General features: G+C 34.0%; 6 protein-coding genes and 1 long non-coding RNA gene across 9 annotated transcripts; 2 read left to right on the top strand and 5 right to left on the bottom strand.

Annotated features, from left to right (window-relative positions):
* Positions 1–262: 262 nt before the first annotated feature.
* LOC103855051 (F-box/LRR-repeat protein At5g63520) lies at positions 263–5,203 on the top strand. 2 transcript variants are annotated; one of them, XM_009132012.3, is made up of 10 exons: positions 263–1,190; positions 1,318–1,422; positions 1,506–1,598; positions 1,679–1,792; positions 1,951–2,052; positions 2,142–2,181; positions 3,858–4,013; positions 4,114–4,301; positions 4,370–4,491; positions 4,703–5,203. In XM_009132012.3, exons 1-10 carry the CDS (start codon positions 993–995, stop codon positions 5,100–5,102), a joined length of 1,518 nt encoding a protein of 505 aa, XP_009130260.1. In that variant the 5' UTR covers positions 263–992; the 3' UTR covers positions 5,103–5,203. The 2 variants fall into 2 exon arrangements, with proteins under 2 accessions (XP_009130260.1, XP_018511699.1); XM_018656183.2 differs by having other exon boundaries at positions 988–1,215.
* A 157-nt stretch (positions 5,204–5,360) lies between these two features.
* On the bottom strand, positions 5,361–7,292 carry LOC103855116 (submaxillary gland androgen-regulated protein 3B-like). 2 transcript variants are annotated; one of them, XM_033285008.1, is made up of 3 exons: positions 6,331–7,292; positions 5,913–6,113; positions 5,361–5,412 (listed from the first exon to the last, which is right to left on the bottom strand). In XM_033285008.1, the coding sequence occupies exons 1-3, from the start codon at positions 6,371–6,373 to the stop codon at positions 5,405–5,407; spliced, it is 252 nt and encodes an 83-aa protein (XP_033140899.1). In that variant the 5' UTR covers positions 6,374–7,292; the 3' UTR covers positions 5,361–5,404. The 2 variants fall into 2 exon arrangements, with proteins under 2 accessions (XP_033140899.1, XP_033140898.1); XM_033285007.1 differs by lacking the exon at positions 5,361–5,412 and having other exon boundaries at positions 5,691–6,113.
* Positions 7,293–7,528: 236 nt separating this feature from the next.
* LOC103855049 lies at positions 7,529–8,859 on the top strand. The gene is made up of 2 exons (XR_630627.2): positions 7,529–8,269; positions 8,437–8,859. It is a non-coding gene; the product is annotated as an uncharacterized LOC103855049 (long non-coding RNA).
* Positions 8,860–8,874: 15 nt separating this feature from the next.
* On the bottom strand, positions 8,875–10,684 carry LOC103855050 (extensin-1-like). Its single transcript, XM_009132010.3, has 2 exons — positions 9,647–10,684; positions 8,875–9,440 (listed from the first exon to the last, which is right to left on the bottom strand). Exons 1-2 carry the CDS (start codon positions 9,687–9,689, stop codon positions 8,998–9,000), a joined length of 486 nt encoding a protein of 161 aa, XP_009130258.2. The 5' UTR covers positions 9,690–10,684; the 3' UTR covers positions 8,875–8,997.
* Positions 10,685–12,166: 1,482 nt separating this feature from the next.
* On the bottom strand, positions 12,167–12,837 carry LOC108870863. Its single transcript, XM_018656637.2, has one exon. It carries the CDS (start codon positions 12,775–12,777, stop codon positions 12,415–12,417), a length of 363 nt encoding a protein of 120 aa, XP_018512153.1. The 5' UTR covers positions 12,778–12,837; the 3' UTR covers positions 12,167–12,414.
* LOC103855048 (egg cell-secreted protein 1.4-like) lies at positions 12,787–14,689 on the bottom strand. Its single transcript, XM_033285775.1, has one exon. The coding sequence runs from the start codon at positions 14,344–14,346 to the stop codon at positions 14,014–14,016; it is 333 nt and encodes a 110-aa protein (XP_033141666.1). The 5' UTR covers positions 14,347–14,689; the 3' UTR covers positions 12,787–14,013.
* A 231-nt stretch (positions 14,690–14,920) lies between these two features.
* On the bottom strand, positions 14,921–16,891 carry LOC103855047 (gamma carbonic anhydrase-like 1, mitochondrial). The gene is made up of 2 exons (XM_009132008.3): positions 16,444–16,891; positions 14,921–15,491 (listed from the first exon to the last, which is right to left on the bottom strand). Exons 1-2 carry the CDS (start codon positions 16,823–16,825, stop codon positions 15,115–15,117), a joined length of 759 nt encoding a protein of 252 aa, XP_009130256.1. The 5' UTR covers positions 16,826–16,891; the 3' UTR covers positions 14,921–15,114.
* Between the last annotated feature and the right edge of the window lie 332 nt (positions 16,892–17,223).

Here is a 17,223-nt window from a genome sequence, read left to right as displayed (position 1 = left end):
GTATTACGTGGTATTAGTACGATACCATCGATCTAAACAAACATTTTTAACCATATGTTAAAGTGTATATATATGTAGATCTTTGAGTGTGTGCAGCGTAAAACAAACATTTTTAACCATATGTTAAAGTGTATATGTGTAGATCTTTGAGTGTGTGCAGCGTAAAACAAACATTAGTAGAATAAACTTCACACGGAATTTTTATACATCTGCATAAGTTAAGTCACCGGATTTGAAGTTGGATTGGTTAAATACAATGAACCATCCAACATGCACACTCACGAGGCTGGTCGCTTTTCGTAACGCCTTTTAGAGAAAAAAACAATAGACATCCTAACAAAAACCAATAACACTTTAATGAAACAAATGTTGAGATTGGAAACAAGATTCTTCGTTTAAAAACTTAAAGATATATTGAACAGAACCAAAGATACTTTGTGTCTGCATCCAAAACAAGTACAATGTGACATATTAAAGATAAGATTTTCTTATCTCAATGTTTTGTGGGTTTTATTCTTTATTTTGTCTTGTCAGTGATATCCGAATATGTTTCCATTAGCTATTCAGTTTATCAACTCTAAATTGAAAGTTGAAAGTATGTAAATTTGTTTCACTGCACTTTGATAAGTGAAGGGAACTATTCAATTAGTTGTTTAGATTGATTTTTATGTTAAAAAATATTTTATGATATAAAATGTCGCAACTAAAATTATATCCACAAAGCATCATAAGGTTTTTGAAAACAAATCATTATACTCTTTTTTTTTGTGATCGCATATAGTTTTGAAAATTAAATAAGCTTTTTACAAATAATTATATCATATCAAATGCATTAGGAACAAATAAAATTAAGATATTGGGCCTGATATCAAAGAAAATAACGCTGGGCCTATTTATAAAAAGCCCAATGTCATTTGTAAAAGAAAAAAAAGCCCAAACACATTCGCCGGAGAAGAACCAAATACATTATCATCTCACGGCGGAAGAAGAAGATGGAGAAATCGAAGAAGACAGATATGGCGTTCATCGCCTCAATGAACGACGACCTTCTCCAGAACATTCTCCTACGATTACCCGCGAAACCGTTTGCTTTCGCCTCCTGCGTTAACCGATCGTGGAACATCGTCTGCAATCGCATCCTCTCTCGCCCCAAAATGGTTTCTGCTTTCTCCAGAAACCCTCATCAATTCGTAAGCTGAGAAACCCTAATTTCATGTAAAGTTTTGATTTTGATATGTGGGCAATGGAGAATTATAGATTGTGATTATAAAAGAGGAAGCTTTAGTGTAATTTAGTGTGTGTGTGTTTTTATTGCAGGAAGCTGTAGAAGAAGCAATTGATAAGGCTTTGTCTGAGCCAATTCGACCAGATTTTGTAATTGCAAACATTACATGTGGGAACATGGAAGACACTTTGAGTCTGGTATATATGCTCGTTAATGCTCTTCCCATCTTTGTTTTTTTATTGATTTTAATGTTTGTTAATGGTAATGATGTGTAATGTAGATAACTAAAAGAGTGGGAACAAGGGTTCCTGTTATTGTATCCATAGTTGCTGGAGTATTGGGAAAAGAAGTGTGTAACGACAAGGCTGGAGAGGTTTTGATTGTTTTTTTCATTTCCTCGAGAATAATTGAGTTTTGTTTTTGTTTTTCTAAGCTTATATATCATGTTTACAGGTCAAACAGAATGATCAGGGCATGCACATTTGTCCAAGTTTTGCTATACTGTTGACCATTGGCTACTTGCCAGGAATCAAAGTCGACGTTATTCCTGTAATTCAATCAAAAGAGGTATCTATCTAACAAACAACCATCTGTGTACTCAACATTATAATTTTCTTTTTTTTTAATTAATAGATTTGCTTCATTTGCTTATAGAAAAAGAAAACTACTGTGTATCATAATGATTTTCTTTATAAATAGAGTTGGTGTGGTTGATGTCTTTGCAGGAAACTGAAGCGATGATTGGTGACAAATTTGTGATGGATATTAGGAACTTCGTGTCAGAGGTTTCAGATCATGCTGAACCAGCCTGTCTTATGCTCTTCGGGGTGAACTATACTTTGGGTTCTACTTGTGTTGGATTGTATTCAATTCTATGCTTATGTGTGTGTTTGTATCTTCATGCTGCATTTTGTAGGAGGATACTCATGCCACAGAACCTATCATTCGAAAATTGGGTATGAGTACTGCCTTATGGTACATTTTTTTCAGTTTTGTAAAGCCAAAAGTATTTTTTTTTTTTTTTTTTTTTTTTTTTTTTTTTTTTTTTTTAAAAAATATTTACGATTTTATTGATAATCCGGAAACCGGCATTACAGCGTCAATTACAAGCTCGAATCAACCAAAATTTTCTAAATCAAACCTCACAAGACTAGCTTCGCTCGCTCACTAAACCGACGCCATCCACTAGAATGTTCGGGAATCCTTAGAATATCAGTCCCCGTTCTCAACCGTTAATAGGAGCCACGAGAATGTGAGGTTTACCACGTTTCCGCGGATGCCGGTCTTCCCGTGCTATTACCGGAGTAGCTGGTTTCGATGATCTCTTCAAACTCGTAATTTAGACTGTCCGTGAAGCTCTTGACGCTAACAGTAAAAGAGGATAGATAGCAAACCTAGAGGGAAGTATCGGAGCCTCTGAAACCGCCGGGACTAGGAAAGCTGAGAACCGCCGAGGACCTGAAGACAGACTCGACGACTCATCGCCTTCAGACAAGACGGGCTGCAGTGAAGGTGAATCCAGAAACAAATGCTTCAGTTCCTGCAAAAGATGAAAGAGGTAAACTTGCCAAGGGGACCAATCAGTCGCCTAAGCACTGGGATAGCTCATCTCAACCCAGGTCTCCTCGCCAAAACGAGCTCCGAATGACTCAATCAGGAGCACACATGACGCCCTGGTCCACATCAGAGAACCTAATGCGATCATCCAAGCTCTGCGCAGCTACACCCCGCTGGAGACACGGAGAAGAAACTGAAACAGAGAAACTGAAGGATACATCCCGCGCGAGATGTTAAACACTTGCCCAGAACATGAACGAGAACCAACAAAAAGTGAGCACTCTTGAGCGACAGAGAGGACCAAGCCATAGACGACAAAGCTTCTCAAACCACTCCAGAACTGCAGACGCCAAACCCCACGGAACCAACCACCACACGACAGTCGGAATCATGGGTACGAACCGACGGAACAACCGCCGCCACTCTTGAGCCAAAGCAAATCCCACCACCATCACAAGACCCCAAGCGACGGTGATAAAGAAACCTTTAGACACCACCCATCGTCGAGGACACAACCTCGAGATACAGATCCAAAACAAAACAGAGGAGAGAGTGGTCCTCTAGCCTCCACGCACCTTCACCGCCGAAGTACTCCGAGAGATCTACAAGACAAAACGCAGACCATCGGAGCCAACACCCTAAAAACCGACTCCGTCTGCCTCCAATTCTCACCGCCTCGCTGAAGCTCCAGGACAACGATGCTCAATCACGGATCTGGGTTTCTCCGGACAAAACCAAGAAGGGACCGCGACGGAGCCTCTCCCACAACCCCACGCATCTCGACGGAAAGAGAGAAGAAGGACAAAACGGAGCAAATATAAAACAGGAGATGGAGAAGAGACCGCCTCCGGTGACCACGCGCGCCACCAGCAGCCACCGGAGCAAAGAACGCTGCTGCTAAAAGATGTTACTTTTTAGAAAGAGGTTAGAGGTTTATCGGGATATTCGCTAACTCTGTTTACCGTTTTAGGAAACCTCAAGCCAAAAGTATTTACTTATTTGAGACTGAAGTTCAGAGCACTACTGAAACATTTCATTTTTATTGTTAGTGTAATGTAATTTTTATGCATTGCAGACTATGCCATGCCTGCAGAAACTATTATTGTGGGTGATCAAAAGGGAGAGTTCTTACAGAAACGAGCTAATGAATTAAGTAATGCTCAGTTGCATAAAGATGAGAGCAGAGTTCTCGCAGGTTTAATCTTCGCAAGAGATAGACGCAGACCCATTGGTAAGTGTCTGTGCTTTTAATATCATCTACACCATGAGACGTTTGTTGATTACTTTACCCAAGTGTTTCTCAACTCAAGTTGTTGACGTATATGAAGCAGAAGCTGGACGAGTTCAGTTTCACACTGCTATATCAAGAGGATTGTCACCGGTTGATTTGAGGTACAAGGTGGCTAATGCCATTAGTACTCTCCCTAAATGGCCTGCTACACTTATGACAGCAAAAAGAATTGGAGAAGCTGAGGTTCTTAATGGAGAACAAATTCTAGATGACATAGAAGCAAATCTGGTACGCATCTGAAAACTTTTCTTTATCCATTCTCTAGACTTTTGTAACTAAACTTATATGATATTCAGTTAGGAAACCCGCTCTGGGAGGCTGATCCATACATTGGAGTGATAAAAAGAAGAAAATACTCAGTTGGTTTGGATCAGAAGCCAAAGATCATGGCCTCACTTGTGTTTCATCAAGTTACTGGGTAAGTTTCACAAGTTTTATTACACGAAGTGTTCTAAAAATTGGTTTAGTCGGCAAATCGGGTATGAACGAAATGATTTTTTGAAATCATATTTTTTTAAAAATCGGTTTAGACTCTTAACCACTGCCTAGTGATGTTTGAACATTGAATCTGTTCCTTTTGACCCATTTAAGTTTTTTTTTTTTTTTTAAATACGTTTTGGTTTATGCAGAGCCGATGAGCAGTATCTTACAGTCAATGGCGCTGGAATCAAAACGGGTGACCATTTCCAAGTTTACATCCCTGATCTCAAAGTGGCTGAAGCATCACTAACTGCTGTTTCTTCTCAGCTTAGAAACATCATGTCCAAACCAAACAAGCACGAAGTTGTTGGAGGGTTTGTTTTCGCCGGTAGTGGACGTGGCGACTCCTTCTTTGGCCGTCCAAACGCGGACACCTCACCGTTCTTGGAGAACTTCCCGGAGCTACGTTTTGGTGGTGTATTCTGCGACGGTGAAATCGGAAGAAGCTTGTCCGTGGATGAGGGAGAGGAGAAGCAAGTAACTATCAGTCAGAGATGTCTTCACGTTGTTAGTTCTGTTTATCTTATTGTCTCTTATGCATGTTCTTAATCCTAACACATCTGTTTGTTTTATGTTTTGAAGAAAAACTTTTATTTCAAATTATATTAGGTAAAATTTTAATACAAATTATCAATCACATTTGTATATTTTACAAATCAGTGTTCTCTCATTGTTGGTGGTGGCGGTGGAGTAACATAACTAAGGGCCTGACTGGTTCAAACGCAGCGGTTGCGGTTGCGGTTGCGGGAGTTTGTGGATGCGGGCGGTTGCGGTTTCTAGCGGTTTTAAGAGATTTGTACGACTGGTACTGCGGTTAAAAATTGATGTGTTTGCGGGTGACTTATGACTGGTTAACTACCTAATGTGGTAACAGTCAAATAATAAATTAACAATATTTACATTTAATATAATTATAAAAAATATCAAAAATCATAAAATTATATTAAATATAAAATTTATATTTAGAAAGCTATAATTTTAATTTTTGAAAATTTATTGAAATTGTTTTTATTGTAAAATTTTATAATATTAATTAAAATATAATAGATATATTTTAATATTTTCATAATTTCAATTTTAAAGTTTTTATTAAATATTTTTACTTTTGTATATATATTGTTTTAAAAAAAAGAAATTTTTTTTACCCTCCCGCAACCGCCCGCAACCGCAAACGCTAGCTGGAGCCAGCTTTTGAATTTATAAGATTCGGAGCGGTTTGAAGCGGTTTGAAACGGTTTAGAGCGATTTGAGTGATTGTTGCAAACCGCCGACAACCGCTACCAACCGCAAAAGCTGCGTTTGCGGGTGGTAGCGGGAAAACCAATCGCCCCCTAAATGGGGGAGTGTCAGGAGTCACACCTGGAGGGAACTTAGTTTCTTCCTTGGACGGTGGTGGCGGCGGAGTAACATAACTAAATGGAGGAGTGTCTGGAGTCACGCCTGGAGGGAATTTAGTTTCTTCATTGGACGGTGGTGGTGGCGGAGGAGTAACATAACTAAATGGAGGAGTGTCAGGAGTCACACCTGGAGGGAACTTATCCGGCACTTCTCTCGCATAACCTTCACAAACAACACACACAACAATATCAATAGCGTAACAAAATAAATTACCAATAACTCAACTCATTAGAAAGATGATGTTTCAATGATTTCAATATGGTTTGAAAACAATGATGATTTATATATGTTTTCTTGAAAATATATTAAAAAATACTATCATGAACGACGTGTAAACTTCTGGTTATTAAGAGAAAAGGAAGGAGTGATAGATGCATACACGATGCAACGACTGTGAGGGCGAGTAAGAAGACGAGCTTCATTTTTTTTTTTTTTTTAGTTTACAAAGTGATTTAGATTGTAAGTGATGATAACAGAGCTGAGGTTCTCTTCTTTATACATACATATACTGGGGAGCGTTACCTTTGTTCTACGTTGAATACATAAAGATAATTAATTTTGATGAATTACTAATTTGTCAAGTTTTGTTTAGATGCTACCAATTAAACATTAATTACTGTATCTTTTTATTGCCTTTTCAAATCCGATTCATGCGGATTCTTCAGCCAACTACATTGTTATCATTTGAAAAAATAAAATATAACATTTATTTTACCTTCTACTCTATTAATTTAGATTCTTATTTTTTATCTACTATAGACAAGTCTTAGTAAGACTATTTGATTAATTACTTAATATGGCATAATGATTATTTTTAGTCAAACAAATCTGTTGAGAAAATATAGATTTAAATTTTATTTTTAACTATAAGAAAATCTACTGAGAAAAAATCTAACCAAGTGTTATTAAAAGTTTTAAATATTTTTATAAAATAATACAATAATTACTTTTATAATTAATAATACAATATTATTATAAATTTATATTATCTAAAATTTTATTATAAAACAAAAAAATAAAAACTGTTTGCTATTTTTATAAATTTCATAATATCTACTCTATTAATTTAGAGTCATACTTTTTATCTAATATAGACAAGTCTTAGTATGACCATTTAATTAATTACTTAGGTCTTGATTGGTAGAGCATAGTCATACTTCTTATCTACTATAGACAAGTCTTAGTATGACCATTTAATTAATTACTTAGGTCTTGATTGGTAGAGCATTGACATTAGCATTATGCTCTATATTATTCAATCAACAATTGTTAGAAAAACATTTAGAGAAGCATTTACTAAATGCTAATGCTCTCCAAATGCTCTATGGCCAATGCTTTCATATGAAATTTTTAGAAGAGCATTTGCATTTATAATTTATAAAATTAAGAAAAATATATAATTAATTCATTTATTTTATTTAATAATATCATAAATTTATTTATATCCAGAAAATAAAAGTTTGATTTCTAAATTTAATTAACAATAAAATATTTTTTAAATAGTATTTCACATTTAAAATATAATTTAATTTATATAATTGAATTATTTTAAATTTGAAAAATTATTTAAAAATATATATTTTTTAATTATAAAATTTATTTTAATACAATATTTTTCTATATAAACATATATTTAAAATTATTAAATAAAATAAATTAATTATATATCTTTTTAATTTTATATGTTAATATATTTATATATATATATAAGAAATATATTCATTAAAAATAAATATATTATATATTATATACTATTTTTTTAATAATTTTAAATAGCATACTCATACTGCTCTACCAATCATCTTATTAAACAGTTTAGCACAAACATGCAGCTCCTGCAGCATACTGCTATGCTCTACCAATCAATGCCTTAATATGACATAATGATTATTTTTAATCTAATAAATCTGTTGAGGAAATTTAGATTTAAATTTTATTTTTAATTATAATAAAATATGTTGAGAAAGAATCTAACCAAATCTTATTGAAAATTTTTTTTTTTAATAAAATAATACAATAATTAATATATTATTTAAAATTTTAATTATAAACAAAAAAATAAAAATTGTTTGCTATTTTTTATAAATTTCATTATATATTATATTAAAATAGAAGTGATGTATGAATTAATTAAAAGAAAACTATATAAAACTGCTAAATTCCTATTTTATTTTTAAAGTGCTTTCATTTAAATAAATATGTGGATAGGAGACTGAGGCTGATCCCTACATTGGAGTGATAAAAAGAAGATAATACTCGGTTGGTTTTGATCAGAAGCCAAAGATCATGGCCTCAGTTGTATTTCATAAAGTTACTGGGTAAATATTCACAAGTTTCATTACATGAAGTGTTCTAAAAATCGGTTTAGTCCGCAAATTTTTTAAAATATAAAAAATTCAGTTTAGAAGCCCGCCTAAATTTATTGAACAATGATCAGTTCCTTTCGACCCATTTAAGTTTATTTATTTGTATTGGTTTTGATCAGAGCCGATGAACAGTATCTAACAGTCAAAGGCGATGGAATCAAAACGGGTGACCATTTTCAAGTTTACATCCCTGACCTCACAGTGGCTGAAGCATCACTGAGTGATGTATCTTCTCAGCTTAGAAACATCATGTCCAAACTGAATAAACAGGAAGTTATTGGAGGTTTTCTTTTTGCTGGTAGGTACGCATAGTGACTCCCTTTTTGGTTGTCCAAACGCAGATAGCTCGCCGTTCTTGGAGAACTTCCTGGAGTTACGTTTTGGTGGTGTATTCTGCCAAGGTGAGATCGGAAGAAGCTTGTTAGTGGAGGAGGGTGAGGAGAAGGAAGAAAATAGCAGTGAAAGATGTCTTCACGTTGTTAGTTCTGTGTATCTTGTTGTCTCGTATGCATGCATGTTCTTAATCCAAACGCATTTGTTTCTTTTATGTTTTCAAGAGAACAAGACACATGAAATTTTTTATTTCAAATTATATAGGTAAAGTTTAAGACAAATTGTCAATCACATTTATGTATTTGACGAATCAGTATTCTTGCATTGTTGGTGGCGGTGGAGGAGTCTTATGGGGGGAACATGATTTCTTCTGTGGAGATCTCTCTTGCTTCATCCATCGGTGGTGGTGGTGTAGGAGTCTTATAACAAGGTGGGGGGAACATGATTTCTTCTGTGGAAAGCTCTCTTGCTTCATCCATCGGTGGTGGCGGTGGAGGAGTCTTATAACAAAGTGGGGGGAACATGATTTCTTCCGTGGACAGCTCTCTTGCTTCATCCACCGGTGGTGGCGGTGGAATAGTCTTATAACAAGGTGGGGGGAACATGATTTCTTCCGTGGACAGCTCTCTTGCTTCATCCATCGGTGATGGCGGTGGAGGAGTCTTATAGCAAGATGGGGGGAACATAATTTCTTCCGTGGACAGCTCTCTTGCTTCATCCATCAGTGGTGGCGGCAGAGGAGTCTTATAACAAGATTGGGGGAACTTATTCGGCATCTCTCTCGCACAACCTTCACAACCAACACACACAACAGTTTCAATAACGAAACAAAATAAATTACCAATAACTCAACTCATCAGAAAATGATGTTTCATTATAGTTTGAAAATAATGATCATTTATATATGTTTTCTTGTAAATGTATAGAAAATAGTATCATGCACGAGGTATGTGTAAACTTTTGGTTATTAAAAAAAGGAAAGAGAGAGATGCATACAAGATGCAATGACTCCGAGAGCGACAGAGAAGATAAGCTTCATATTTTCTTTCTCGTTTACAAGTGATTTAGATTGTTAAGTGACGATGACAAAGGCTAAGGTTCTCTTCTTTTTATATAGATGTACATGGAGAGGGTTACGTGCATTGTTCTAAATTGAATAAAGATCATTAGTGTTTTAGTGAAATGCTAAGTTATTGAATAAAGATAATCAATGTTTGAGTGAATTGCTAATTTGCTACATTTTACTTAGATGCTTATCAATTCATTCACATTAATTATTGTTAACTTTTGAATAAATTTAATAAACATTTTTTTGGTAAAAAAATATAATAAACATTTATTATGCCTTTTTATTATTAAAAAGGAGCTCTGGCTAAAACAATTTCTTAGCAATAAAAAGGAGCTCTGGCTAAAACCCTTATCATCTATGACTATATATTTGTTTTTTTAATCTTTGGTTTAGTTTATATATACATTTAATTTTGTTCAAACTATATAGTATATACTTCCATTTTTAACATAATTTCAAATCAGCCTTTTATCTTACCTTTTAGCTTTATTTATTTTTAAATCATCAAACTTTACAAATCATGATGTAACTTTATTTTTAAAATTTAAAGATTACATCAAAATTATACTAATTTTTGCCAGTCATAATTAGTGTTTTCTTTTGTCAGCAGTTTTTTTTATTATCAAAAGTTACAAAAAACTATATATATATATATATATGTTTTAAAACATCATATATATATATATATATTAAAAATTCCTACATCTTTATTATTTAGGCTGTAGAGTATGTAAAATGAAAAATCATCCATAATATTAAATCAGTTCAAAATTATAGGTAAAACTAATTACTATTTAGATATTAACTTTTATTATAAGTTTTAAAATCTATAGATAATTTTTTTGGAGTAATTTATAAACTATTATTTTTAAATAACATAAACTGTATTTACATATTATATTAAATAATAGTAAATTTTGATCATTTTTATTTTTATTATAATTAAATATTTTAATTAATTATGACTTGGTATGGTTTATAAATTTAAATTTGTTCAGATCATACAGTATAGTTGTATAAATTTCCATTTAATGTAATTTCAAATTCGACTTTATTTCAGAAACTTATAATATCTATATTATTAAAGTTAAAGTACACATTGAGATTGTTTGGCAATATGGATAGTAGTTAAAAAAATAGTAATGTTTGGAAACATGGATAGCAGTAAGTTAGAAAAAAAATAATGGGCTTATACTACTAAAAATATTGGAATTTCATTCCATTATATTAAAAAGTAATGTGTCTATGTTACTTGATATATATATTCAAATCAAAATAATAATTTAAAATTGATTTATATCAAAAATTCATTCAAATTTTGATTTTACTAGCATATTTTCCAATAACTATTATAAAAATGTTTTCAATATATATAAAAAAAATACATTACAAAGCCCAATTTCAAACACTAACTTAAATTATGGTTTTTATATTTCACATTAAATTTTAAAATATAATATATGTGATTATTTATATGAATGTACGTATAAAATATTATTAATTATAAGAAAACTTATTTGATGGTACATATAAAATAAGATTAATTATATGATAACACATATTTTGTAACCTATGATGACACATATAGAATATATATATATAATAGTGATTAGGGATGAGCGTTCGGGTTCGTTTTCGGGTCTTTTTGGGATTTCGTGTTCAGTTCAGATCTTTGAGGATTTGGTTCGGATTTGGATAACCAATTTAAATAGGTTTGGTTTAAATATTTGGATAGAGAATTAATAATTATTTAAGTATTTTTGGAGTATTGAGTATTTTTTAAATATTTAAGATATTTACGTTTGATTATTTGTATATATTTTCAAGAATTTATGTGAACTTAAAAGTATCATATATATCATGGATATTTTTATATTTATTAAATCTAAAAATAATTAATATATATAAGTATATAAATCTATTTTGGATACCCAAAATACTTCGATTCGGATCGGATTAGGTTTCAGTTCTTCAAATACCAAAATTTTGAATAATTCAGATATTTAATCAATTCCGGTTCGAATTTAGTACTACTTATTCGGATTGAAATCGGTTTGATTATTCGAATTCGAGTTTTTTGCTCAATCCTAAATAGTGACATAAAAATCAAATAGCATCATATTTTCAAAAAAAATACACCCGCACGGGCGTGCGGGTAGTTCATATTAAGGCATCAAGAATTGTACGAACTCAGTCGCAGTATAAAACGTAAGTCCTTACAGGAAACTTGTTTACGTTGATATTAATTTTGATAGTTACGTTAACGAAGCATCTTTCGATCACATACACTTGTGTGTTTTTTCCCCCACACTTGTGTTCTAACTGGAAGAAAGATAACGATGAGCTTATTTTCAACGTGTCTCATGTGACGCAGCTTCATTTTTTTTTTAACTTGACTTACCTTCTGTTAGTCTTACTGATGAAAGCCTCCACACCGAGACTCTGTCTAACACGTAGATTTTTCTTAGATCACATTCTTCAGTTTTAATCTGTCTCGATTCCTATCTTTGTGTGTTACTGTCACCATAATCCCAATCAAAGTTAAAACTTATGAACGATAATTACTAAGAGATTTGAAATTATTGAGGATATTCATGGTCAAAAGATAGACATAAGTTCGTATTTCGCCAAAAAAAAAACAATTAAACATAAAACTTCTTATAGCTAGAGAATACTCTACTACAAATCTAAGGTTTCAATTGTGTGCTGAGAAGTTAGGAATGATGCTAGCACAGTTGTCCTTGAGAAGAGGTGGAAAGAATGGATTCAATGGAAACATATGGGGCCAACAATTTGCGTCTAAGGTTGAGAATGCCTTGCAACATGCGGCTTCAACATTTTCAAATTTTCCTGAGAAAATTGATTTAGAGATTTCAAGTACACATCCTTCAACACTGAAGAGAGACGACCAACATTTTATCAGATCAACAGGTGAACCAGGGGCAAAAAATCCAGGAATCGTCAGTGGCTTCTGGAGTTGAGCTTCACTTTGAGTGACAGAAATAGTAGCACAAAGGATTATGGCTATGATCATAGAGACAATAAATTTTCTTCCCATCTTTCTTTCTATAGTTAGATATTTTTCTTTTTGGTTTGTACTTTAGATGTTTAGATGGTTTTGAATATCGGAAGAAACCTAGAATTTATAGATCAGGAAGTAAGAATTTGTTTAATAAGTAGAAGTGTAACATATAAATAATAAATTTGGTTTCAAACTGTAACTCACGATCCAGGTTCAAATGTATTAAATATTCCCACATTAATTTGAGTTTTAACTGTAAGTCATCAAGTGTGTTCTTGTTGACTTTTGAAACGGGAGATGTGAAAGTTATGAAAAAATTGACCCACTTACATTCTATAACTTCAAATTTGGTTCGTTTATGATACCAACTTGAAAACCCTTATTCCGGTACATTGGTTTTAGCTCGATTCAGTTTTTGAAAGAAATATATTAATATGAGATATATTCATAAAACCCACATTTTGTGAAATATGTTTCCATTTTTGCTTATATATTTCATGGGAATCGAGTTGGTCAGCGACAACAACTTTCTCCTCAAGAAAAGTTACTCTTAAGTTCAACAATGCAATATCTTTTTATGTGATCAGTCACTAAAAACGACAACAGTTCTGTCTTGGTCTTTATGAGTCCTAAATTATGTGATCAGTCACTAAAACATTTATGTACGTTGAGCTTAAAATACTATACACAACCTCTTGGATTCATTTAATCAAATCCTTTCATTATATGCCTAAAAGGATACAACCAAAGACCACATGAGTCTGTCCGTATGACTGTATGACCTTTGATTATAGGATTCAGGCCGTGACAAGAGGGGTTATGTAAGAACAATTACACTAGTTTTTTTTTTAATACTCATCGACATTTACGTGACATGTTTACATGTACCAGAACATAGTTTACCTGGTGATTGATGTGTTAGTTTACATTCTGTTTTCTACGAAATCCAATTTAAAGAGACCAACACAACACTTTCTTGAATTATTATTAAGAATTTAGCTTTTATATTTATATAGTTAACCCACGTTTTGGTTCAAGAGACAAGTACATAGATATGTTAGCAAAAAAAAATGACAAGTAAATAGATACATAAATCGTTCAGTCTTCATATGTAATATTTTTTATATATTCGTGACCAAGAGAAAAAAATAGAGTTACTAATTTAGCACAATCTTCAATGGATTCTACGAAAACAATTATTTTATTTTATTTGACATTCATAAGACTTGGAACATGAATACAAAGTTTTCTAAAGCTAAACGATGTTCTACTTCACTCTAGAACAATGTGTGCACAATTGTCTTTGATAAGAGGTGGAAAGAACGGGTTCAATGGAAACATATGAGGCCAACAGTTAGCATCAATGGTTGAAAATGCTTTGCAACATGCGACTCCAACATTGCCAAATTTTCCGGAGAATACTGATCTGTAGAGCTCGAGTACGCACCCATTGACGTTAAATATAGATGACCAACATTTCTCTATGTTGATAGGAGACTGAGGTGGTTGTTCATGAGCTACTACAACTGGTGGAGTCATCAAACCTGCAACACTTAAGACTACAACTAGGACTAAGGAGGCAATAGCTCTTGATTTGCTTTCCATTTCTCTAATCAGTCTTATCTCTTTCTTTTTCTTTCTTCTTTTCACTTTGATGTTTGTGTGGTTTGGCTGTGTGAAGAAACTTCGTATTTATAGAATGAGAAATGGTTTATTAACGTACGTAACTGATTAGACACAACATGCAACGGAACTGATTTAAAGATTTCTCAAGTAACCCATGTTGAGTAACATATTTACGTAATTTTTGTTTGACAAACTTCATTTTCTGTCCAAGATATGGTAAAACGTTTCAAGTAGTTATTTCCATATTTCATTTGTTTGATAAAAAGTGTCATTTTGACATTTTTTTTATTGTTAGACAAAATATCACTTTAAAATTTTAATACGATTTTATGTCTATTTTAACACTGATATCAATTCTAAAAAAGCCATTGGTTAAACATATCTAACTATTAATAACATAACTGAACTTCAGTTATTTTCTTAATTTGTGTGAAAAAATTGAATATATTTCTTCACAATGTTCTTTGCCATGTCCAACCCAAATTACGAGAAAACCATTTAATTTCATTCATTTGTTTTGTTTATTTATGTTGCAAATCTTAGCTTGTCCATAGACAACAAAACAAGAAGTTCTCGCCATTATCAATCACTCAGGCAATATCCAGCCAACATCAGTTTACAAAGAAACAAAAAAAAAAAAAGAGAGAAACATTTGAATGTTTTTGATGTTCTTCAGCTACTTATTGCAATCAATAGGGAAAGGCATAAGCACAAGAAACCCACAAAAGAAAGCTTCTAGAGAGACTTCTAAACAGCGATACCAAGGGACTTCTTGAACTTCTCTACCTCTAAGTAGACAGTGGAGTAAGGCAAGAACTCAGAGAAGTAATCTCCGCTCAAATGGTTGATGGCTACAGCGAGTTTCGAAATCTCCAAGGTTTCTTCGTTAGTTAACGTTCTTATAAACCTTGCTGGATTGCCTCCCCATAGCTCACCTGATGGGATCCTTCTTCCCGGTGGCACAACCGAACCAGCTTCCAGTATTGACCGGGTCTCGACCAATGAACCTTCCATTAGTATCGAGTGTTGCCCTATGATGCACTCTGGTTCGATGGTACATGATCTTAGAAGACTGTATGCACCCACGGTCACGTACCTGTCTATCAACGTCTCTGCTGGTAATCCTGAAAAATTACCGCAACCCCAAAATCAAATTATGAATCATAATTATCAAAAACCAGAACTTCAGAATAAAGGTAAAGACTTTATAGTGTATAACGGTGACACAGAACCAAAACATGCTCTACCCCTTGACAAGTAGACCTTTAGAGACCTAAAACATGATTGAATAGTGTGTGATGAAGTCCAAATACATTTCCACATTGCAGAGATCCTAACCAAAACAGACTGGTCTGCTTTCACTTAGAGCAAAAAAAAAACAAAAATAGACGGTAACCGTAGGATCAAAATATGAATCATCACCATGTCAAAAAGTCAGATCTTCAGGAAAAGACTATAGTGTAAAGGGTGATACACAACCACAACATGCTCTGGCCCTTGACAAGAAGTAGACCTATAGTGACAATAGATACTGCTAGTGTGTCCTCAAGTCCAAATACATTCCTACATAGCAGAGAGCCTAATAAAAAAAAACTAGTCCCTCTATAACACTGACCCATTGCCTCAAAACTTGGAGCAAACAGCCAAGCTCTTGACTTTAATCATCATATAATTCTATTCTAGTCAGAAAGCCAAATCCTTTGCATAATCCTCTCAAAAAGTCATAACCTTTACTTCAACATTGTCCCCAAATAACTACTAGGTATGCTACACAAGATGATCCATCATGTACCTACCGTGTGTTTAGCTACTCTATTCAACTCTCAATACTAAGCTCAAGCATATATAGTCAGTAAAGATTCTTCATTTCCTATCACATATACACACAAGATGATCCATCATGTATCTACCGTGTGTTTAGCTACTCTATTGAACTCTCGAACCTAAGCTCAAGCATATGTAGTCAGTAAAGATTCTTCATTTCCTATCACAAACACAGCCTCAAAGAAGCTAAACACAGAAACGAGACCCTTCAAGCAAAAGACAATGTGTAAGTAACTCAAAGAGAACAACAACCTGTTGGTGAAGACCACGCGGCGTGGACAACACACCGTTCCTGAACATTCGCGCAAAACCCCAAAGTGATCTTGTTGAGATCGCCTCGCAAAACGGCGCCGTTCCACACGGAAGAGCCGTCCCAGACCGTGACCTGACCGGCTAATACCACGTTGGGCGCCACGTAGGCGTCGACGGCTACCTTGGGAAGCCACTGTCCCAGAGGGATGATCTGCCTCTGTCCTCTGTAGTCCCATTTCGCACGATCCGGCGACGGTGATACAGTCAGTTTTGGCTTCGGCGCCTCCGTGTTCGTCGCGAGCGCCGCGGAAGTGGCGAAGAAGCGACGGATCGGGTTGGGAGTTAGAGCTCTTCGAGAGAATCGAGCTATTGAAGTCGCCATTGCTGTGGATTTTGGAATCAACGAGAGAGAGAGAGAGAGAGAGAGAGAGAGAGAGAGAGATTCAGGTGAAACTAAACGAGATATAAATTGGGCTTTGATGGGCCTGATTAGAGTAAGCCTAGTTACAAATATGATTTTACTGGCCCTAATTACTGTAAGCCCAATAAAAGAAACGGCGTCGTTTGTTTCAGATGAGGAAGTCTCTGGTTGGTTGCGTTGATCGTTATGAGTGACTAAACTAATTTGACAATTCAACGATGAGGAGCGAGGAAACTAATAAAAACTATGAACATTATATGAAACGGGTAAGTTTATTATTATACATATATGAGACTCTTCAAAACCATGAGGTTGAACATTATTCAATCTCGTGATTGAAATGGTCTGATGTAAGGAAA

This window comes from Brassica rapa, chromosome A02 (assembly GCF_000309985.2).
Source record: "Brassica rapa cultivar Chiifu-401-42 chromosome A02, CAAS_Brap_v3.01, whole genome shotgun sequence".
Classification (NCBI taxonomy): Eukaryota; Viridiplantae; Streptophyta; class Magnoliopsida; order Brassicales; family Brassicaceae; genus Brassica; species Brassica rapa.
This window is presented reverse-complemented; position numbering and strand designations above follow the sequence as displayed.